The following is a 24540-nucleotide window of genomic DNA, read 5'->3' as shown; positions in this document are numbered from 1 at the left end:
TCAAGGTAGATAAAATATTCATTGGGAAGGTGTCCATGTCAACTATTACCTCTATTTCAGTTTGGATTATATTTGGTCTTTTGGACACATAGTCAGTTAAAAAACAAATTAGAAAAATAACATGGGCTAGTTACCACTGAACACATGTAACCTAAACATTTCTGAACACAATAGCCTTGGGAAAATCAAATTCTAGGGGTATTCAGTGACAGAGGAGTAGCACCAATTCACCAACTGGCCCAGCAGCCTCCTCATGTTGAGTGGCTCTTCTGCAGAGATAAAAATGTAGGGTACAGATTGCACAAAGAAGGTTTTTGCACATACATTTTACACATGTATAGATTCTATGCAGAAGGTTTGGTCAAAGTTTGGAAGTCAGAAGCAGGCTCTGTGAGCATAATTTTCCTAATTTCACTAGATGCTGAATTTCTCTGGAATTCAGTAATCTGTATTATTGGGAAAGGTTTAGGAGAACTGGTTTTAAATACTGTGAGTAGCTTTAAATTATACTTATTTCACCTTTTTTCATTGCCTAAGAACAAATTTTATGAAAATGGGTTAAAATGTAGAGGAAACATTAAAAATTACATATACAGTTTACAACTGAAAAATTATAATACAACTAAAAATAATTGATCAACATGCATCACTTAAAAATTGATGACAGAGGAATAAATATATAGAGCACTGAACCAGTTTATGACAGAGAGCAGAAGAGTAAAACCCACCAAGCTAAAAATATTTTAGAACCACAAGTTAATTTAAAAGGTCTGAGAAATTAGAAAAGAGTTTAGCCAAAGTGGCAATAAAACAGGTGCCAGTCAGGTTCCTTTGGAAAGGGCATTGCACAAATGTATGAGTCACAACTAAGAATACCTTTTCATTCATGGCCACACATTGCATCTTGCTTGTGAGGAGCACTCATAACACCGGAAGAAGTGCCCACCTGAATCAAGCTAAAGTCAAATCTAGTTCAGAATCCTGCCTCCCGCAATGGTCAACCAGAGGCTTATGAGAAACCAGATGGGAAGGAATGGAGTCATTCTTGCTTATATTCTGGTTGATTTTCAGATGTCAAAGGGTTCTGTCTGTCTGTCTCTGTGTGTGCACATGTGCATGCATAAGTGAATCAATTCAACCAAAAAATCAATAGTTTATATGTAAAAAGTTTAGTTAAAATTAAGAGGTCAAAATTCTTGCTCAAAAGATTATAGACTTCACCAGAACGATAGACAAACATAAAGTTTTACATTCAGGAAATAGAACTTTAATTCTCAGAAATGAACAAAAACACAATCCTCCTGATTGGCTGGAATTGGCTTGAGGGAGGGAAATATTAATTTGGAAAAACTTAAAGGGTAAAGTAAGAGGAACAGGAGGAAGAAGGAGAAATGTAGAAGGAAGCAAATGAGCTCCTGGAAATGGAGAACTGATTGAGAGACTAATGCTTGTAAGATATTGCTTGGAATAGATCATGATAAAATAGGCAAATAGTCTAGTGAGTTGTGCTTATCCCCAATTGTTTTATTACCTTATATGTTCGATCTGTGTATATTAATTCAGCTTTCAGAATGTTTTTCTATTGACAATACTTCTTCTGTAAAATTTAAACACTGTTATTTAGAATTAGTCTCTTTTGCTTTTGTTTTTCCCCTATCCCATATTTAATAACCAACCACCATACAACTTAAAGGAGATACTGGAGTCCCAAAGAATTTTAAGGTTGGTTTGGTGAAAGAAGCCAGAAGAAAAAAAGAAATGTTCATCTCATGGCAGCAAAAAGGAATGGGGGAACACTATTTCGCCTGCTTTCCCTACCACTAATGGAAGAAGACTTTGTTGCGCCATGACAGGTTTTATAGTCCTCTACCACTTTTGCTATAATCAGCTGTGGGGTTGAATAAATCAGGTGAAGCTTTTCACAACATGGAGAGTCGCATTATTACCTATCTGTACAACAACTTCTTGTTAAAGGCTCAAGGCTTTCAAAGATTTATATATTTCCAAGAGGTAGAACTTCTTCTAGCCTTAATTGGGGGAGGGGGGAATGAAAGCAACTGCAAGGTGAAACTCCAGAATCTGCTTTGACCCACTATAATCCATCAGTTAGAATAGGCTGTACTTATTCTGATCAGAAGTTGGACTCATCAAAGCCAGATTTAGCACTTGCTTTGCATTCCACGGTTAATCCCTGGAATAGGATGAATAATGGAGGGTGAGCCTATACAAAGGAATATATATGTTATCTGTACCTTTCAGATAACATTTGATGAAGGAAGTGTTCTCTACAGCTGCTCATCAATTGGTCTTTAAGATTCCATAGTATTCTCTCTTCTCTTACCAACAAGGAATTTGGAATATCAGATCCCCATCTAGGACAGAGTCCGTGGCTTCTGTACAGACTTAAATCTAAGTACTCAACCGATTTAGAAATTAATAGAAAAGAGGCTTTAATTTCTAATCCAGGCCTTTTGATGAAAATGTGAACAAAAAACTTATTGGTGAATTATACAAATCCCCATACTTAGATCTGGTTTGTTTAATGGTGTAGCTAAAAACAAAGACACAAAATCATTAGGAGCAACTTGTTCATTTGTGTTCCTCAGAAGGTTACAGTGAGGAATTGACCCTTATGGTATTTCAGAAGACAATAATATTTACTATGCTTCTAGTTCTTAGTGCAAAGTTTTTTGGAATCTGCTTGTAAAATGAAGTGGCAGCTTGATTGCCTTGTAAGGAAGGACGTTCCCCAAAGCTGCAAAGGAACGGGACCTCAGTCATCCTTTGTAAATAGCTGAGGCAGCTGCACTGGATGGGCTGAGCTATCTTTTCCAAATGTTAAAAGGCGGGTTTATAGGATGATCCCCTCCCTTCACAAATATCCCTCCAGACAGCAGGGGTTGGCTCTGGTCCCCATCATTTTTGCAGAATTAACTCACACATCAAATCCTGATTGAATTTCCTCTTGCCCCTTGTCTCTACTGGAACCACAGTTGACCAATTTCAATTTATTTGGAAAACTTTTGATTTAACTTTCCTTGCACTCTGGCTCAGGTCTCAACAGTATTCTCACAATGCACTTCTGGGACATGTGAAGTAATATTAATTGTAATTCCTTAGCTCACTTTTTCCTCCTCAAGTAACCATTGCCAACTTCCATTTCAGAGGAGAAATAACTTAGTTCCCCCAATTCTCTTTTGTGGATTCTGATGTCATATATTCTCTCAGTGCTCAAATATGTGTCTGTTATTCTCCAGATATTTGATATCTTTGATACCCAGTGGTTTAAATTTTTGATATCTGGCAGGTGATAATTCTAGAATCTGATATACTACATGCAGTGCTATTATTTGATAGTACTGATGTCTGAGGTTACATCACAATTGCCTTTGACTTTCTACCTCCAAGAAACATATTCCATGCCAACCTGTCTCTAAAGAATTCCTATGCCTTACCAATGATTCTGAGGCTTGTTTCAGGGTGTGAGGAGAATCCACATATGCCCCTGCTCTGTCTCTCACCATTGTCCAGCACTCCCCTATGAATATACATCACTGAGAACTATGAGTAAAGTCATGCATGCTATTTTTCCAAAAAGCTTGTCCACCATTATTTTATTATTTTATTTCTGTACTAACCAATAGTCATAGTTCTCTGTGTGGTTCACAGCAATCCGCAAAACACAAAACATTACTACAATAATAAAACACAGCACAAAACACAGATATGATAGAATGAAGTATAAAATGTTAATATATAAAAATTTAAACAGTTTAAACAGTAAAAGCCATTTCAGTGTTAACAACAACAACTACTAAACTGGTAAAAGAGTTGTCTTGTCCCATTACATGCCACTGAATGCCTGGGAATAGATAATTCTAACCTAGCATGAAAAATGTGACAGTTTTAGCACCTGAAGTCCTCTTTGGGGAGATGGTGGTACAACCACTGGAAAGGCCATCCTCCTTGTTGCCACCCTCTGAACCACCTGTGGAAGTAGCCCTTGGAAGAAGACCTCAGATGTAGATCATGGTGTCCAGGGTAGATTCAGTTTGGGAGAGGTGTTACAACAGGTATTGCTGTCCCAAGTGTATTAATCTCCTTGAGAAATTTCTGACAAAACTTTCTAAGAATCATACCCTGGGAAACTGCTTGAAATTCACAGGAATGTCCCATTTGATGGTAGGCATAGAATAAGATTTAATTGTTGACCTTATTTGAAAATTGACATGTAATAGTATGTTTTCTCTGACAGTGTTGGATAGATAACATGCAATCTGGGTTAGTATTTGTTAATGGATACTTTCTGAGATTTTAAATGTTATATCTGCTAAAGTGAAAACTTTACAAGATGCCAGCAAGTATAAATTGTGACATTAAATGTAATCTTTTGGGCTCCATCTCTTCCACCCTGACCCTGTGTATGAAATTAAGGTGACATATTTCAAAAGCAGAACATGTGAATTCCAGGTAAGGCTGTGACTTGACACTAGGCATGAGAAAAGCTGACTACTTCTCTGGATCCTGGTCTTTTGTCCTGATGTAAACTCAGATATGTTTATGTAAAAAGATGCTTCAAAAGATACAGCCTGTGGGTCATACAGGCACACCTTGCTTATTGCTCACTGTGGTATCAAAGAAGTATTGATGTCTGCCTTTCAACACTCTTACAGACAGTATTAACAGGTACCCCCAAAACAGAATCAATAGGCAGGAGGGTTGATAACTGACCCCTTTTGCACTGTTCTCCAATTCTCCCCCACTATTTTTAACCCAGTTTTTCCTAGCAGTAAGAGAGTAGTAAGACTGGCTGACCTAAAAGTCCTTGGTAAGCCTACATTTAGGTCTTCTAAATGATCACTCACACAAGAAAAGCATTTATTTTTCATGAGTTAAACTTAATCTGATATTCTTCCCTTCAGTTTGCACTCCTGTTAAAGAGATGCAACATTTTCCCAACATGCAAAAAAACCTTTTTTATCTAGAGCAAAATGTTAGAGCTTTTTCCACTGATCACTTCCCCAATGATGGTACCACCAAACCAGAGATGCAATGCTTCTGTTGTGGGTTTTATGCATTGGAACGTATGTTGATCCTGCTATTAGTGAATAACAACGTCCTGACTTGAAACAGGACACATTTTATGAGTAGATATTGGCACAAGGTCCTGACCATGAAAGCAGCCAGTAACACACTGGCAGGAGTGCCAGTTGCATAGGATACACCTGCATGATCGGCCCTGCTTCAGTGGTTGTGTAACTTAGATAATATCCCAGCTACATGTGGGATGCTCATGGAAAAGTCTCACAAGGTTCATATAGCATATTCTACTAAAGAGTAGCATAATCTTTCTGCAACTAATAAATCCAGACATGAAGACAGGCACACCTAAACCTTGCAGAATCTGCCATCTGGAAGCAAGTTTACTCTTAGATGCCAGATAGGGCACAAATTTATCAACTTGACAAGAACAAATGTAATCCTATAACATTTAGCATATATATAGCACATGTTAGCTATTCGAGGCACTTCACAGGCAGTATCAACCAAATATTATTCGACCCCATGATGCATGGAAGAATGGCTTGCCAACCCTGCATCATGCCATGAAGTCGATTGGTGGGTAATTCTTTTTTTTATTATATTTATATCCCACCTTTTCTCCTATCAAGGAACTCAAGGCAGCTTACATAATTCTCATCCTCCTCTCAATCTTATCCTCAGAACAACAGTCCTGTGAGGTTGGATGGGCTCAGAGTCTGTGACTGGCCCAAAGTCACCCAGGGAGATCCATGGCTGAATGGGGACTAGAACCAGATCTCCCAGGTCCCCTGTCCCACAATCTCAAGGACAACACGGCATTGGCTCTTGAGCTTGATTCAAGAGAGATAAAAGGAAGTGATTCACACAGTACCTAGTTAAACTATAGAATCTCCTATCACAAGTTGTAGTGATGACCTCTAAAGTCAATGGTTTTAAAAGGGAATTAGACAACTTCATGAAGGATACATTTCTAGCCATAATTGCCAGGAGCAGAGGCAGTATGTCAATGCATGCCAGTTGTTGGAAAACACAACCGGGAAGCTACTGTTGCACCCATGTCCTCTTTTGGGATTTCCACAGGCAACTGGTTGGCCACTGTGAGAACAGAATGCAGACTGGGCCCAGATCCAGCATGGCTCTTATATACTTAATCCATGGTACATGTAGAAGTAATGTTAAAACAGGGACTATAGCAGACTTTCTCCCCTTGAGGTAAGCCCCTTTTCCCCCAGCTTTGCAAGGGAATTCCTAGGTGCATATATAAGCAATTCAAAAGCTGGTATGGTAATCAAAACTGTCCCTCCCCTTATGGTTGAAACTTGCCTTGTTAATAAGTGCATGTTACACTTTTATTCATTTGAACTTATTTTTTTAAAGGAAGAATTCACTACATCTTTCTATATGCCTGTTTTGCTCCCATGATCACACTAGACTCCAACCTTTTTATAACTGCTTGGGGTAGACTCAATTTGAAGAGATGGTCTGCTGCCATAAAATCTGGTTCAATTCAGTGGGTGCCCTTTCTCTCTACAGTCAACAACTTCTTAATAAGTATTTTTATGCATCAATGTAGGATTCAGAGCTCAAGGAATGATTGCAAGATTTCATTTGGAGTTTGAGCAGATCTATCACAGCCCAAGAGAAGTCTGCAAGCTTGCTGAAGAAGTGGTAATCTTGATGGAAAACTGAAAGTCAATGAGTGATGGTCAGTTTGGTTTGGGAATACACAGAAAATCACAGAAGCAAAAAGAAAAGCACTGCAGTAAATGGCCTTTCTTTCCATTTTCAGGCAGGGTGAAGGTAGGCTAATAGCAATATTAATTTCTTTAGAAAGAACTTAATTATACTCTCCAGTGGATTCCAATCCTAGTTTCTCTTAAATAGGGTGCAATTCACATATGCATGCCTTTATTCCTTCTATCACTTATCATGCACTGCAGGGGTGCACAAGCAGTGGGTTGGTAGCCACATGTGACCCTACAAACATTTATTTCAGTCTCTCAAGGGTAATCTGGTCCCCACTGTGGTCAACTTTCCCCTGCCACTAATTTTCCTGGTGCCTGTACTCTACTCCTTTCACCACAGATTTTGATACAGAATGTTCTTTCTCTGTCACAGACAGCAACAAACAATCAAGATCTGTACCCATATTGCTGGTACATGTGTGTGTGTGTGTATATGTAGGTAATGACCTATAAAGCCCTAAACGGCTTGGGTCCTGGTTACCTGAAGGAGCGCTTACATCCATATATGCCCAGTCGCCCCCTGAGATCGGCGGGAGAGGCCCTTCTCCGGGAGCCCTCCGGGAGAGAAATTAGGAGGGTGGCTACTTGGAGGAGGGCTTTCTCAGCGGTGGCGCCTAAGTTATGGAATGCGCTCCCCAGAGAGGTCCGCCTGGCGCCGTCGTTATTTGTTTTTCGGCGCCAGGCAAAGACCTTTTTATTTAAGCAACATTTTAAATGTTAATACCACTGAATTTTATCTGGCCAGGGCGGCTTATTTTATAATGTGTGTTTTAAATTATTATGATTATTTTATATGTATATTTTAACTTATTGGTTTTATTTATTGTTGTAAGCCGCCCCGAGGCTTCGGCGAATGGGGCGGCATAAAAATGTTTCAATAAATAAATAAATAAATAAAATATATGCACAGCCCCACAGAAAGCTCTTGGGAATGAAAAAGTTGTGCATTGCAGGCTTTCTGATTAACAGCAGGCCGGCAAACTTCTTGAAGTAACTACTCAGGATGTTATTTTTGGTTATTCACAATTCTCTTGTCACACTTGAATCCGTGGTGGTCTTTTCACACACAGAGGTCATCATGTGGAGTTACAGTACCCTAGATTTTATTTTATTTTATTTTATTTTGCCATCTCCCAGGTCTTGTCTTTAATTTTGATTCCCACGTCTCTTTCTCTCCATCCTCAGTTCCAGATTTCCAGTTCCATGCCTGGACTTCCACTCTCTTTGGTGTGAGGGTCCCCGGCTTGTACAGTCCCCGCCTGCTCACAGGTGGAGGGCTTGGAGTCAGCTTAGCACCACACATTGTTGCCATCATCTCCCTGCCCTCCCCTTGCTTCCCCTGCCTATCTTTGGAAACCTGCCCGACTTGTGTCTGAGCCTGTGACACATGTTGCCTTCTCCTCACAGTGGGAGAGATTAGAATTGGCCAGGGCAGCCTCAGCTTTTAGAGACGCAACTGACAGGCTGAGTGCAGAGAAAAGTCGGACTGTTTCACAACTCTCTGCATAGCCAGCGTGCACGGCTTGGGGCAAGGCAGAAACAGCTGAACCGGCTGCAGAACAATGACACCCGGGCAGACAGAACCCATTGCACAGGAGAGACAGGTGACAACAGGAGAATGGCCCGACACTGTGTTTCCGCGAGATTCTTCCCTCACAGCACCAGCTGAGAAGTGCCCCCCAGACCAAGGTAAAATCTTGGAGACAAGGGGTACACCGTACTAGTCCTACCAACTCTATCTGTTGTCTCTGCAGGATGCTATAGTTTATGTAACGGGCTAAAACTAGCACGAGCTTGCAATGCTAAAAAATAGAATATTTGGAGATTACTGTTCCAACTTTACATACAGCAGAAAATAATTTAGATATATACAAGTCTGCATATTTTTTGTAGGGAGATAATAGATTCTGGTCACAGAATTTATGATTTCATAGTTTTAGAAGAGTCAGTCATGTGTCAGTGCTACAAGGTAGATGGAGACACAAAGTTTCTCTATTTCCTGCAAAAGGGAACTGTCCTAGTGAAAGTTTTTGCATGTCGCTTTTGCGGTGCTTTTCCCTGCTCAATGCTTATGCACAAGTGTAGGCAGTTAATGCTGTGCAAATGATTAACAATTTTGTAGACAAAAAGTTGCAGAACACATTCGGTAATGATCAGACAAGGCAGATGTTCAAATGTTATACTCATGGCAGGAATAGCCATAACTGCATTCTGGAGAAACTCCCGTGCTTTCCCAAAACAATGTTTTAACCCACCATGGGTTTGAACTACTAATTTATCTTGGCATATAGAAAATTTTCAGCCTGAACATTGGCATGTTTACTCAGAAGTAATTCCTAATGTTGTGGTTGTTATATGCTTTCAGTTAGTCTTTGACTCATGGTGACTCTAGGGATGAAAGCCCTCCAAGATGTCCTGTCTTTCACAGACTTGCTCAGCTTTTTAAATTCAAGGCTGTGACATCCCTCCGACTAAATATGCATTAGACTGAACCCTTGAATGCTCCATAGTTTAAACCAATGGAAATGATTTAATTTATGAGCACCATAAAATAAGATGCTATCAATTACTAGACCCTGACCATGCAGGATACACATATGAGACAGGTGTCAGAATGCATTTGCATTCTTGTAAAAGTACCTCCTGCTCAAAAAATTGCAACTAATACTGCAGTTTCCCAGGCCACTTTTTTTCACTCCAAAGTGTCACTTCAGCATCAGTGAAGGGACTGCCATTGACACTAGCAAAGGGAGCTTTGCCACTCTTACCAAGTGTCTTACTGGTCAGTCCCTGAAACACATTAAGAAATTGCTCTTCTGGGTTCTGATAACACAAGAACCCATCATGGATTAAACAGACCCTAAAACAAACCATGGGTTATCAGGGTGTCTTGTTGCATAGATAGGTAGGTAGGTAACTAGCCACGATGGGTAGATCATCTGAACTCAGACCACTTCCTAACCCATCATGGCTAGTTACATTGGGTTGAAATAATATGCAATCCCAGACATTCTGAGGTGAGACACTCTTTCTTCCATCTCATTTCAGTCACCTTTAAGTTGATTCTAGAAGCATGGAGAGAAATATCTATGATTCATGAAACTGGGAAAGAGATAGAAAGAGACACACTTAGGCTACAAATAAAACTTTTCTGCTTTTTTAAACTTTCATGACTTCTCCCAAAGACATTCGAGAACTGTGATTCAATGATGTGCTGAGGATTCTCTGTTAGAGATCCTCAGTTTTCTTCTCATAGAGTTACAATTCTGTAGGTTCTTATCCACTTAATCACAGTGCTTTATCCACTAGCACTTTATGGGGTATCTGAAATCATCATCTAGTCAGTGTTCACCTGAGTTTTTCCTGTAACACTTCTCAGACTGCAGAGAATCTGACTTCTTTTTAAAGAAACACAACTTCCACAGTCATAGTTGTCAGTGCAACTTTTCCACATTGTCAAAGGTGTTCTTTGAGTATTGAAAAGACATATGCAGTGAATAAACTCTATATGTTATTCCACATATGCTTCCAGGTCCCCTCACAATTAGCTTTCTCTGAAGTTATATTTATCAACACAGTTTTATTTACATTTGTGCTAAACTGCATTTTTAACCCTCTCTATATCTGTCTGTGTATGTGTGTATAAAATCAAAGTATTTGTGCAAACCTTTTAAAAATATAATAGCTGAGGGCTGGCCAAAGGCATCAGAATTGAACTGTTTGTTTGAGCATGTGCAAGCACACACCATTACTGTCTTTATCTTCACAAGAAGCTAATGAGGTAGATCAGGCTGAGAAGAGTGACTGACCACAGGATCACCTAGTGAGCTTCAAGTCTGAGCATGGATTTAAATCCAGATAACCCAGGTTATAATTCAACATGCTTAGCTACTACAAAATCCTGGCTCATACTCTGTGATCATGAAAAGTTTGAGCAAAGGTACACCTGTGGTAATGTGGCTGTGGAGCTAGTACTTTGATCATCTGTCTTCCCCAAGTACCACTATAGGGCAAGGAGACAAGTGGAAAGGGACTGCATAAACACTCACTTTTTCCATGGGCTGCTTAGTGATGGCAAGCCAAAAGGAGCAAAAGTCAGACTTGCATGTGAGAGTCCATCAATTACAGCAGAACATGGAAAGAGAATCCTGTTGCTGTGGGACGTTGTCAAAACTAAAAAAGATAATTGGGACCAGAGATGGATTAGATATATTCACAGAGGATTAATCTATCAACACCTACTAGCTATAGTGGTTAAAGAGAGATTAAACCAGTACTTTGGCTCGAGACAGCTGAGGGAACAATAGTACGACACACAACAAAGAGCAAGAAAGGTGATATGCTTATCTTGGAATTGGCAGGGCATGAGAAACACTGAAGTGGTTCCTTGCTCAGCCTTAACTGTTCAAAGCAAAAAGATGCAAACACAATTCAAGCTGACAGTAGATTGGCTGCCCTGTGACTCTTTGGGAAAGGGAGCAGGAATAAGATACTATAGTGTCTCAATTTCCAATAGCAGAATCAAGTAACCTTAAATCTAGCATTTGCTATTTGAGCCAGAGGCTGGTGAATCATGCATTATTTCAAATAGTCTGACATGGCTTAGGAGGAGGTTACAAAAATGTTTTTAGTGAGATTTCCTGAACATTTGATTGATTGATTACACTATATTGTTTTGAAAGGGAGGGAGACAAGGTATGTGTGTTTACATGTAAAGCTGTGTGAAAACAGGTGATTTATAACCCAATTAACACAGTCTTTAATTCTTTCTGTTCTGAAGAACAGCAGGATCAGAAGGTAAATTGGAATCTACTAACAGATTTCTGAATGATTTGCAGTTTATCGAAGGCAATTTCTGACTCATGCTTGTCACAGAAGAGCAGGAGTTAAAACACTTCTCTGCCCCCAAATTAGAGGGTTGAAAAGAAAACTGCTTAGGAGAAAAAACAGGAGGGGGTTTTGTGTGAAAAGAATTGTGAACTTAGAATCACATATTCCTGATCCATTTTGCACATGTCTCTGGTTAGTGGACTTCAGGAATCTTGTAAAAGACAAAATAGATCCAGAAGCCTGAAGCTGGCCAATCCCTAACATGAACATAAATTTGCAATATCGTCTAAATTTTGTTCTGAATAGCTTCACTTCTCTACCTAAGCATCCTGTAAACAGAAGGAGAGTGAAAATATTTCCCTCCAAAGGATCATCTGAATTGTTTGCAAAATGCTTCTCCCATTTAAACAAATGGATCAAAAAAAGGAGCTGCAACTGGGAAAACCATGGCAGAACACAACCGTGTTCCTCCTTCAAGGGTCTGTCCAAACATACAGCTGTCCTCTCTTCCCTACACAGGGGCAGAGCAGCATTCACAAGTCTGGTGAGCGCCAGGTGTTCACTTCCATGGGATGTAGTGATGGCCACCACGTCAGATGGCTTTAAAGGGGGATTGGGCAAATCCATGCAGGACAAGGCTATTAGTGGCTACTAATCTTGATGGCTACATGCCACCCCCATTAGCACAGGAGTATGCATATGTTCACTGGGTGGTGGGAGACTTGGGCAGGAGGGTGTCATTGCACTCATCCCCTGCCTGTGGGACCCCAGAATGCTGGGCCAGATGGACCATCGGTCTGATCCAGCACGGTTCTTATGTTGTATTCTTATGAAGAAAACTCCCATACGCCCCAGACAGCAGGGTCATATGTTTTAAAAGCTGGGAGTTATAGTCCAAGGGCACCAGACTGGGGACCCACAGCACAGTGGAGAGCTCAGCTGCATGGGGGAGGCAAAAGGGAACTGTAACCTGGAAAATGTGTTCAACGAGATTATGATTTGACTGCAAGCATTCTCCTGATTAGTCTGCTGCTCCTGCAGTTCTGCTATTCAAAGCGTCCACATCAGTTACTGACTGTGCTGAGCCAAACTTAAAATAAAAAGTTTAATTTGCTTTCAGTAAAGTATGGACTTTCTATTATAAATATGTTCTAAGGCTTCTCATTTTTTGGCCCTCTCTTCCACTAAATATATAGCAGCAAAAACTGGAATGCAGCATAATTGGTCTGGGCAATTCAAAAACTATGGCAAAATCAAATGGGGCACTTTTGACCCCACTGATTCTCATACAGTGTGCTGATTCCATTGTGCAAGTGGTCCCCATTGCTTGGCAAAAGAGATTCAGTGCTTCTGGGGCAACCTGAAATGACTGGAAACATTTCATGAGAGTGGCATGGTGGGGGAACTTGCACAAGCGAACTCCACCAACCTTTCTCTTTCCTGAAATGAGCATTTGGATGAACCTCCTTTGCGTAAGTGGTGGGTCTCACCTGCCCAATGGAATTGGCAGGGCCCATTGTTTGCAGAAAGGATTTAGTGCAGCATAAAGAACCTGTATGAATGTTGTCATGAAGAGTTAGGCACAACTTTGCAACTGAACAAAAGGAATTGCTGGGGTCAAAGTTCTCCATTGGATTCTACTTTTAATGTAATGGGGTAGACCTGAAAAGTAATGGGCATCTGTAGGTTTTATCACTGGATCAAATACTAGCTTCAGAATGTTTGTTTGTGCATGTGTGCCCATATGATTGATTTTCATTAAGAAAATGGCACAGGCAGAAAGAGATAATCCTCTAGCACCATACGCCTGATCCTATTCAGAGGTTCTTGGGCTATGTTCCTCTTTAAAAGTAATTCCCCACCATCACTTCTAGTTTGGCTCCCTCATCCATGAAGAACACTTTGGTGGTGCAAGCAATGATAAACAAGGGTAGATTTGTAAGGCTTCTTATTCTCCCAAATGCTTAGCAGAAACTTTGGCATGAGAATCCAGCTCCAGTAGGACAACTCACTACTGAAGCACACCACCATGTATGGAAATTGGGGGATATGTGGTTCACTCCAGTGCTCAAACTAGAAGTTGTAAAGAAGTCAAACCTCCTAAACCATGGAAAGTCTGGTTTTGTTTCCGCATTGCTGAAGAAAAAGCTCTCTGTGCATGCTGAGCAGCATGCACTTAATTTTCTTTTCTTCCTTTTTCCAGTGAGACTTGAAACAAACACAAGACTCGGTTCTGGAGAACCCTGGCTGAAATTAATGCATGATCAGAACCTACACTTCACTGGAAGAAAATGTGGTTAAGGAAACATGTGGGGTTTTTTCCCATTGCCATCCAAGGCAATATGACAGGTGTGGGGTCCCCATTTGGCAGATTTATTTGATGACCAATGGGGAAAGTGGCTGGCAATTTCCCCAAGTGGCCCAAATGCTGTCCTTGTAGCTTTACAGGCTAGAAGCACTGAGTGTGAGATTCTGTCTCAGCAAGAGCTCTAATATCACTGCATAAGAGCAACCTGGCTTTTCAAGGAACAAGCAAATCTCCCTCTGCCCAGGCATTCGGGACAACCCTTTCCCTCCTCCTTGTTTGCTGAGTGACACCGACGCTAGTAACTCACAGTGCAAATCTCAGAATAGGAAACTGCCCAGGCATCAGTTTCTTGAAAGAGAGAAAGCCAGGCCAACTTTATTTTCTAAAACTAGAGGTGCTGAATATTCAAGCCAGCCTTGAACACCAGCTCTCTGCCTTAGAAAGCCTCCTAGTTTTATAGGGTGAATGGATTGGTTACAGTTATTTAAAAGAGAGGGAACTGTAATTAGCAAATGCTCAGCGTGCCTGTTTTTATTGCTTATTTCATCCCATCTTTCTTCAGGGCCACATATTTTGCTGCCTTCCCTCTTTCCTTGCTTCCTTTCTCCCTTCCATCTCTTTCTCTGCTCCATATATAAGCCAATGGAGAAATACATTCTTTGCTTTAATATAGAGGGAAAAGCCCTGCCAAAAAACAGCTGGAAGAATAGTTCATCATGTTCCCAAAGACCTTGTTGCCCCATGAAAGGCAATTTTATTAGATGTATATCCCATTTTTTTCTTGAAGCTGTTTACCTCACCCTTCTCCTTCTGCTCAAAATCTTAGCCTCACATCAATCACCTGGTGAGACAGGCTGGCTGAGAGTCTGTGACTGCCCCAAAGTCACCCGGTCGGCTCCATGGCCAAGCACTTACATTGCCAGACCTCTTTAACCACTACACTGCACTGGCTCTCACATCTCCTCCCTCTTGTCATATTCAGCAGGTGGCCTTTCTTTCCCTGTGAAAGCCAATGGCCAGGTTTTAATGGGGAGAGCAAAATCTCCCTCTTGCTGAAAATTACTGGGGAGGTGAAGCGAAGGCTACCCCCATCAAGGAACCTGTTGATGGGGGTTGAGCCGCACCTCCCAGTTGCTTTTCAGTAGAGGGGCTTTTCTCTGTTCTGTGAAAATAAATTGATCCATCCCCTTGCAAAAATGAGAAATGGCTTGGCAGGTACTGCTTTGAAGATCTGCGGTTAGTGGATGCTGTTACGAGTAAAGATGAACCAACATTATCGCAATATTGCTTCATCGGTGTAGATGTCACCAGTGCTGGCTCCAGGATTTGTCAGTCAACTCATTGTGGATTTTTGCCTAGGCACCACTATTATTTCTGTTTCATGTCTATACATCCAATCCCCAATCAATAGTTCAGGTTTCGATTTTGGTCTTTGTGTAAAAGACTAAAGGTGAACCTATATGGGGAATGTATTGAACCCCTAATTCAATTTGATGGATCTAGTGCCTCACAATGCACCCCCAATCTGTTTCACTGTTGCATTATTTATTTATTTATTTATTTAAAACATTTCTATGCTGACCCCATCGCAACAAAGCCTCGGGGTGGCTCACAACAGACATAAAAATACAATCAATAATTTAAAAACTGGTACCATCTCGGCTATATATTAAACTCTATAAATACAACAATAATAAATTAACAGTTAAAATAACTTTTAAATAAAAAGGTCTTCGTCTGGCGCCAAAAAGCAAATAATGACGGCGCCAGGCGGACCTCTCTGGGGAGCGCATTCCATAGGTGGGGCGCCACCACAGAAAAGGCCTTCCTCTGGGTACTCACCCTCCTAATATCCTTCACGGAGGGTTCCCGGAGAAGGGCATCTGCTGCCGATCATAGGGGGCGGGCAGGCATATATGGACGCAGACGTTCCTTTAGATAACTAGGTCCCAAGCTGTTAAGGGCTTTATAGGTCATAACCAACACCTTGAATTGGGCCCGGACTTCAAAAGGGAGCCAGTGAAGCTGACGGAGAACTGGGGTTATATGAGAATAACTCCCAGTCCCTGTCAGCAACCTGGCAGCTCTATTTTGCACCAATTGAAGTACTCCTTTTGTGACAAATTTTCTAAGTACTGTTGAAGTGGTCAGCCACCCTGGAGTCCCCACTTCCCTGTAGGCCACTGGGCTGTAACCTCCACTGAGAAACTCTCTGGTCCTATTTTCATACCAGACATTGGATTCAGCACACAACACAAGTGCTGGGGAAAAAAGATTTTTATTTAAAAGGCTAACACAATAGGGGTGAAGGGTCTAAAACCACTAAGACGCATAAGGCACAATCACACACAAGGAAGGGGAAAGAAAAGGGGGAACTGGAGAGCAGCATAGACACAATTAACAAGTGATCAAAGTCCCCCAAGACCCCAGGCCCTGTTGGCCTCTTTGGACACAAAACAACAAAGCGTCCCCAGCCTATCTCTAAACACAGAATAAATATCAGGCATAGTCTTCCAATATACAAGATAGCAGAGCTTTCTTCAGCAGAACCTCCAGCAGCAAAAAGGAACCTCTAATTGAAGAGGTACCCCAAGCCCCTGCTCCCTTCTTTTATCTTCCCTTCATGTATCAGATCACTCCTGGAGTGACATTACCTGACATATTCCAGGTGAGGACCATTCCTGCTTATTGCCCCGGAACTCCTGCTTTCTTGGGGAGTGCAAATTCTCCTGTCCTTGGTTATAATTTACAATACCTCTCCATTTGCATTCCCAGACCCTATCGTGCCCCCCCCCCCACCCACAGCCCTTGACAGCTGGGTTCCCTTGAATCAACACCTGGGATTTGTAACCATTTCCCTGAGATGTTAGTTAACCCTTTGGCAAGTTGTGACTTGGGCCAGTTTATGTTACAAATATGACTTCCCCACACTTTGGATTTAAGTGTGCCCTGCATTTCCGACATGGATTTGCAGTAGAGGATGTGGCTTGTCTCCTGATTTCTTTGTGTGTGTGCCTTGACATTGTGGTGTTTACTATTTACCATGCTACAAGTAGGGTAGCTATTTTACTTCTCCTCTTGGTAAGGAGGAACAGTAGAACAGTAGGAACAGACTTCTGCTGGCACAGAGGCTCTTTGCCCAGGAAGCAAGCAGATGCTACTCATGTTGAGGAAAAAAAGGAGGAAAAATAGCCATTGATGGCACCTAAACTATACATCTGTGCATGTATGAATCAAGGGTATGTTACTCTCTTGAACTGCTTCTTTGCAGCTCTGCTCAATGGTTTTGGGTGATTCAGTGGCCAAGGGCTGTGGAGTTTTGTAGAAACTCCTTGAAATCCCAGATTTCCTGAACGTTTGTGAAGAAAAAACAATGCCAGAGCAGCTGAGAACAAGTCATAGGAACATAGATTCCTAAAAAGTATTTTTTCTGGAAATGACTCACTGTGTACACAAACAAAATGCAGTTGGGCACCACAAAAAGACAAAATGTTCATGAGTGGAAAATGGCCATGGTAACTGGCTCTGGAAATAATATTGCCTCATATCCAAACTAGAATGAGCTGCATCCACTTGAGAACCATTTTGGAAGTACAAGTGGACAAGTAAAACCAGTCAGAATGCAGTTCTATACACATATGAACCAATGCAGGACCTGGCAATGGCAAGAGTACCTGAAGTCTTTTACCTTGAAATGTAGATGTGAATCTTCACATGTGCAAAGAATCATGGAAAGGAAAGGAAAGGAAAGGAAAGGAAAGGAAAGGAAAGGAAAGGGAGGTTTATACTGACATTGATCCCACTATGTGACAGAGTGGGACACATGTTGCTGATGATATAACGTTCATGTTGCAAGACTTTGTTTGCATATATAGAATTTAGTTTCAGAAGTATGCCTGACAAAAACAGGATTAATACCAAATCTATACCTGGCACTGTGAATTTAAGGAATTGTATGATTAACCTTGATCAGCATTGGAGGGTGCTTCATTGAGATTGAGCCTAAGTATGCTCACATATTGGAAATTTAAAAATGCAGGGTGGGAGAGTGAAAAGTCAAGACTTCTCCATGAGATAACAAGTAACTGTGATTCTGTGAAGTTGGAAATCTATGAGGAAAAGCATCTTTTGCAGGCCTGCAGAAGTTGAACTACACAACCCTAGTTCAGGTAGTAGACAGCCAGAGCAAGAGGTTCTCTGAACTCCCACTGAGCCGTCATACATGGCTGCATAAACTATGTTTGGATTGGGTGCCACAAGTTGTTCATATTTTGCAAGCAAGCAGATGCCATCTTTTTTTCTTTTTTCTTTTTTACCCCAAGGAGTTGTGGTAGTTTCCGTTGTATCTCATACCTTCCTTGGAAGGACCAAAGCTCAATGCTGGAGCATGTGCTTTGCACACAGAAGGTCCCAGTTTCAATCCTGGCATGTCCAGGTAGGGCTAAGAAAGAACCCTGCCTGAAACCCTGGAGAGTTGCTGCCAGTCAGTGTCAACAATGCTGGGCCAGATGGGCCCATGGCCTGACTCAGCATAAGGCAATCCCTGCATTCCTTCACCGAATTCAGAATTCTCTCTTATCCTCACAACAACTCTGTCTTTGATGTTTCCAGTTTGTGTACTATGAGTTTACTATTGTTAGCCACAGTGGACCAATAGGCATTTTTAACAAACCTACCTAGATAGCATGGACCACATTGGGAAAGAGCATGAGTTGCCCAAGGCCATGCTTCATGGATCAAGCCATTTGAAATCAGTCCCCCTCACACACACACGTTTAAGCTCCCTCTCTAGTGACTACATTATGGCTATGAATAATTTTGTTTCTATGCAGAAAGCTAAAGATTTCTGGGTAGTTTACAACAATGTATTGTAAGTGCAGTCATAGGTACATCAGACTAACAAAAACAAAAAGTGATGTCGCATCAGAAGAGGATCATCATTGCCTTGGCATGAGGAACACTGGGTGAAGTTTTCCCTATCAATCATAGGGGAAATCACTGAGATTCCTGAGTACCCTGTTAATGTGGACATGTCTGATGTCTTCTGCTATGAGTCATGCACAAAATGAATCATGAAATAGACATATTTTCTATCTCAGAAGTTAACCCAGTCATCAGCAGGATGATGGAGCATACGCATCTCTTCAGGAGAATATGTGTAGATTGAGGCAGTCTTTCTGCCTTGAATAATACCAGACCGCTGGCTAAAAGAGTTCTCTCCAAAATAAAACAACAACATAGAATTACGTACAGGAAGATAAAGAAGAGAGTTGGTGTGGAGGGTCAGGTGGGACTTCAGGGAGGGTTTTCTGTGCCATATACAGCTTCTTGGCTGTTGTTGAGTTAGCAGCAAATCCCTGTGCGATGTCTGTCCTTGCCAATGAGTTTTACAGTGCCGAATTTGCAAACTGACTCATCGCTGCCTCCCATGCTTGCCCTCCAGAGTGACTAATGCACAAAAGAGCTAGGAAGAAGATCTTGACCCACAGTTTGAGGAGCCTCCCCTCTTTCTGTTAAAAGATGCTTCTGTCCCCTGTCGCTATCTCATGACTATCACAATGGTGAGTATCAGGAGAACCAGCCCCAGACTAGGCCTGCTGCTTATGTACCTTTGAGCTTTGGGGGAGCATCTCTAAATTAGAGGAGTGAGCTTCCATTTATAGTTTCCTGGCAAACTTGAACCCATCCACGATTTATTGCAAAGGAGGATAATGTTGCTCCTTTGGGAATTCATTTCATGCCCCTATAACTATTTTGCTAAGAGGGTGAGCAGACTCTGGCTAGCAAGCCTGTAGCCACAGTGGGACCAGTGTGTACATCTACCCCCCTACTCCTGGAAAGCTGGCTTGCCCCAGTTAAGTCATTTAAATTTATTTATTTATCACATGTGTCACATATCACAGGCTCACACGTAATTTTGTGAGATGACAGCATCTAATTTGAAGAACCTTAAAGTGCCACGTTATTTCTGGATTTGTTTGATGCATTTTATAAGAGGTGGTAGGCACCTTCCTTCTCCCCAATGGTAATGTTCCAAACTCCATCCACCTTGCTTTGAGAGCACTGCCGATCCAGGGCTATTCCTGGTTCAGGATGGATCTTCCCATGAGCTCTAGCCCCCAATTATACTTTGTGTGTGTCTTCTCCTGTTGTTAGCATTCTTGTTTTATTGCATTTGTTTTCTTATTTCTGTTAGACACCATGAGCTTTTTAAAAGAAAGGTGAAATATAAATGTATAAAATAAAATAAAATTATAAAATTAAATTAAAATAAATTTTAAAAATACAACACAATATAATACATTTCTGGAGAGGACACATGCAAAACATGCTACAATAACAGTGAGCAAAACAGGGTCCTGAAATTGTGTAAGGGGGAACTAACACCAATTAGTTTGTATAAACAGTTTATACAAATAAGGTCATCCTCCTATGACCTCCCAGAATAATTTGAGGGGAGGAAAAGGGATGATTGGAGCCCCAGCACCACACTCCTTTAACCCCAGTGCTCAGCTTCCTTGCTGTCTCCCCAGAGCAGAAATGCTCTTTGGGTCCAGGAGGAGAGGCGTGCTGAATGGCAGGGAGAGAAGAAAGTTGGGGTCACTTACCTACACCAAATGTGATCAACTCCCTAGTCTCCCTGCTTCTCCTTGCTGGCACTTTGGCTAGTTCACCAAAAATGGTCATCTCGATTAAATGCAGGGTGCAAGGTGAAGTGGCAGAGATCTTGCTCCTGCCATTGGATGCTCACGAGCATCCAAGCATCTTTGGATTCCTTCAAAGAAGGTCTTCAGTATAAGTAGCTGAAAGCTTCTTCACTTACAAGGACCTGTACATATTTAGCTTTTACATCTGATGCTAAATGGTTTGGGGTTTGGTTACAGGTCTTTTTTATTGGTTAAATAGAAATCACTGAAGCTGCATTGAAATTGTGAGATTTCAGTGAGAACCATATGGAAATGACCAGGGACAATAGATTAGACTGTTCGGGCTACATCAGCTCCGGAGAGTATTATGGATTTTATTTCTGCATTGGTCTAATCCCTGCCTGGTGCAAAGGCCTTTGGAAAGGAAATGCTTATAAAACTTTACAAAATAAGCAGCCATGTGTGCTCAGAACTAAAAAAAGCCCTGAAAAGTTTCTCTGCATAAGAGATATGGACTATATAGATGGGCACACAAAGATGTTTTTTTTCTAAATTTGAAAGATGATGAGCCCAGATGAATGTAAGAAAGAGGAAGCACTCGAATGTTTCATAACACACGCATAAATGTCACAAAGATAAGGTTTGTGCCTGTTCTGGAAGTCAGATAAGTTTAAGGACTTTAGCCTGAACATATCCAGGGTCAGGCAAAAGACTCATGAAGGCTGTTAAGGTTTATGGCTTCTTAGGATTGGAGCACTGCAAAGCTCTCAGAAGGATTCTTAACACAAAAAAGGCACCAGAATTTGGAGAAGCTGATACACCTTTCCCACATAGCCCAGCTAAGGATGTGGGCTAAGCTACAACTGTATGTGGAGAGCAACAGAAGCAAAGTGTGGAAAACGAGGCAGATTAAAATGCAATTTGAACATGAGAGGTAAAGAAAGAAGATGGGAAGGCTAAAATGTCCTTACTGTGCAGGGTGGTAAATTAGCTGCTTTACAAAGTGCTACACTATGCGCTTTCAGTTGTATGTTATTCCTGTGTGTAAATAAACCAAACATCACAAGACACCACTGAGCCTGCAATGAACTCTTTCCAAAGGAAGCCGAAACTAGGTAAATGCCATCCCTGAAACGTTCCACTGCTTCTGGGAAGTGCGGAGTGCACAGAAATGTAAACGTATCTCAAAAACTCTAAAGCCGAACTGAAATAGTGTACAAGTTTCAAAATTCAAACTAGCAATTTCAAAATGCAAAGGTTCAATAGTTAAAGCAGACGCTGAAGGTCCTTTAACACTTCCCACTAATCTTAAGAACTGTGGACCTTGTTAAAGGTCTGAAATGTTAACATGCTTGATACATCTCATACCCTGTTTCTCCAACAGCCCTAAGCCAAGCAATATTTATATTTACACAATATAATTAAGTAGGGGAATATAAATATCCCCTTTCCACCAGCAAGCAAATTTGAAGTAGATTGTTTTCACATGCTCCTTTTAGTCTAAAAATAAGTAGAATACAAATGTATTCATGGGAACACTGTGGTAAAGCACTGCTCAAGCTTATGGCTGTGCAGAACAGAATGACCAAAGAAAACATTACTTCTTTTTGCATGCTGATAATCTGTGATGAAATTGCTCTGTGTTCTTCAATGCACCCCAGTCTGCTTTTCCTTAGCACTCATTTTTCTCACTCTGAAGGTCTGTTTGGGATCTGAATCTGCAGAGTCATTTGCTAGCACACATGCAGGCGGCATGTCGGGAATGCCCCCCCGCCGTGTGCGGGATGGTGGAAGGATGCCACTGTGCTGGCTGAGTTTCAGTTCCCAGTGACCAGCTTGCTGCTAGGCTAATTCCTTCCCCCTGCAGGTGATTTACCCATTCCTTCCAATCCCCCTTCACACAGATCTGAGGCATCCACCTGCCTGCCAGCTTTTAATACCCTGAGAGTCAGGGAGCAGCCACCACCCATGGGAACTGTACGAAAATATACACTTGTTGGATTGTGTGTGAAAACTTCTCAGTGTTGCCTGCCAGTCTGTGAATGTGGGGTCACCATACTTGTATCTTTCTCAAAATCTTCAGTTTTTTAATTGAGCCTATATGAAGTGGGTCAGGGGGGCAGAAGAGGAAGAAATAACGACCTCAGATGTACTAGCTTCTGCATCACTTCTTTCTCTCAGAACGTTGGAGTTTCTCCTCAAGTAAACGTCTTAGAGGAACACACTGCCATGTTCATCAAGTTTCTTACCTCTGGTGTATCTTCTGCCTCTCACTAGATAAACTAAAGTAGTTAAATACGTGCAGGTACATTGGAAGCTGCCTGATACTGAGACAGATCATTGGACCATCTAGACCTGTATTGCTGACTCTGGCCGGCAACAGCTCCTGGGGTTCAGGCTTGAATTTTCCCTGCCCTACCTGGAGAGGCTGCAGATTGAACCTGGGAACTTCTGCCTACAAAGTGTACACTGCTAATGAGCTATGGCCACCCCCTTCTTGCAGAAGAAGCGAAGCGAAGCAATCCACTGTTGCTGCAGCAATACACTCCTAATTCACCCAGCCAAACTGAGGGGAAAAGAAGCCTTATTCTGCTTCTGTTGCTATAGACCAGCTGCTGCTGGAGCAACAACTGTTCTCACCCCATCCCACTGGAGGTGATGGCTACCAAGAGAAGAAAAAGAAGGAGGAACCACATCTTCTCCCTGACCATTCAGCTAAGAAACTGCACTGGTCACACTGGGGCGTCAGCTGCCTTCCCAAAGAGATGCTAAAATAAGCATGGCCTGAGGCTGAACTAGCTTGCATACTTGCCTATGAGAGTGCAAAAGGTCTCATACTCATATGAAGTCTCCAAGATGCTTGTACATGTAGGAGAAATTTTGCCCTGCAGGCTCAAGGCTGGCCCATAGACAAGTTGCTACTTTAGGAGGAGCAAATGGTGCCCTGCTTGAGTCACATAGTACTCATGGCTGGTCAAGTTATTTTGGCACTTGACGTCAGGGGCTGTGCTAGCCCTGAAAGGTTCTGGGGCTCAGGCCTGGGGCTCAGGCCCCAGAACAAAGAAAAAGCACAAGTGTGTAACTGCTGATTTACGTATCATCTCAAGACAATGTGTCTGCATTCAAGGACATCTGTATAAAGAGATGTACAGACAGGGAGAGAAGGGCTTAGATTTCAGGAGTAAAATGCAGTCTGGCCCAGTATCCTTGGAATGATTCCTTCTCCCTTCAGAGTATCCACATTCAGTCCCCATTGTTTGATAAACTAAGGCCAGTACACACACAGCAGGAGTTAGATATTGTAATATTTGAAGTAACCAGAGGTTTGCTAAATCAAACGTGTTTTTATGCTTTTTCCAGTTGTCATTTTTTGCCTTTCTTTAATGTAGAAAGAATGATTTCAGTTATTATTTTATCCTTTTCAGCATTCTTACCTTTAAGGGGGTTAAAGTTTAACTAAAATTAAAACTAAACTACTCTGTGATTAAGCAAAACTAAAGCAATTCTGGTTTAAAGTTTGATTCTGAGCCTAAACAAAACTTTTTGGAATAAGATAGACACAGATTCCATGCAAATAAGTTACAATAAGTTTAACAAGTTTCATTTGTTATCCTCCCCACCCTGCCGCCCCTCAGGCTGTACAGGTGAGCAGGGCACCAGTTCAGCTGGGAACCTTGAAGATGCTGAGGATAATGAGGAGTTCCTGGAGCAGCTCATGTCCATCACCTCCCACAACCTACTCCAGCTGGAGGTGGAGGACAAATACAGTATAACCAAGGAGCTGGGCAGTGGCTCCTATGGACACGTTCTCCATGTTCAGCAACGTGAAAAAGGTGAGCATACAAGAGCCTTTCTAGACTAGCCCACAGGAGGCATGGCTTTTACATTCACCCTTCTCTCCTCCATCTCATTGGCCTTGGAACAATTGATAGCCAGGTCTGCCCTCTCTCTTGCTGACTGAGCAGCA

At 41.6% G+C, this 24540-nt stretch overlaps 1 protein-coding gene across 3 annotated transcripts in view; it reads left to right on the top strand.

Moving 5' to 3' along the window:
• The window catches only part of SBK3 (SH3 domain binding kinase family member 3), a 51526-nt gene that overhangs the window by 17049 nt on the left and 9937 nt on the right, over positions 1 to 24540 (top strand). Inside the window, exons 1-2 of one of the 3 annotated variants that reach the window (XM_044450093.1) lie at positions 8097 to 8477; positions 24209 to 24406. In XM_044450093.1, the coding sequence (XP_044306028.1) occupies positions 8351 to 8477; positions 24209 to 24406 (325 nt within the window). In that variant the 5' untranslated portion in view covers positions 8097 to 8350. Of the gene's footprint in view, positions 1 to 8096; positions 8478 to 24208; positions 24407 to 24540 lie in introns of those variants that run through there. The other 2 variants (XM_044450095.1, XM_044450096.1) reach the window with 2 other exon arrangements.

This window comes from Varanus komodoensis, unplaced genomic scaffold (genome assembly GCF_004798865.1).
Source record: "Varanus komodoensis strain SLA01 unplaced genomic scaffold, ASM479886v1 scaffold62, whole genome shotgun sequence".
Taxonomy (NCBI): Eukaryota; Metazoa; Chordata; class Lepidosauria; order Squamata; family Varanidae; genus Varanus; species Varanus komodoensis.
The sequence above is the reverse complement of the archived record's forward strand: the minus strand, read 5'-3'. Positions and strand labels throughout refer to the sequence as shown.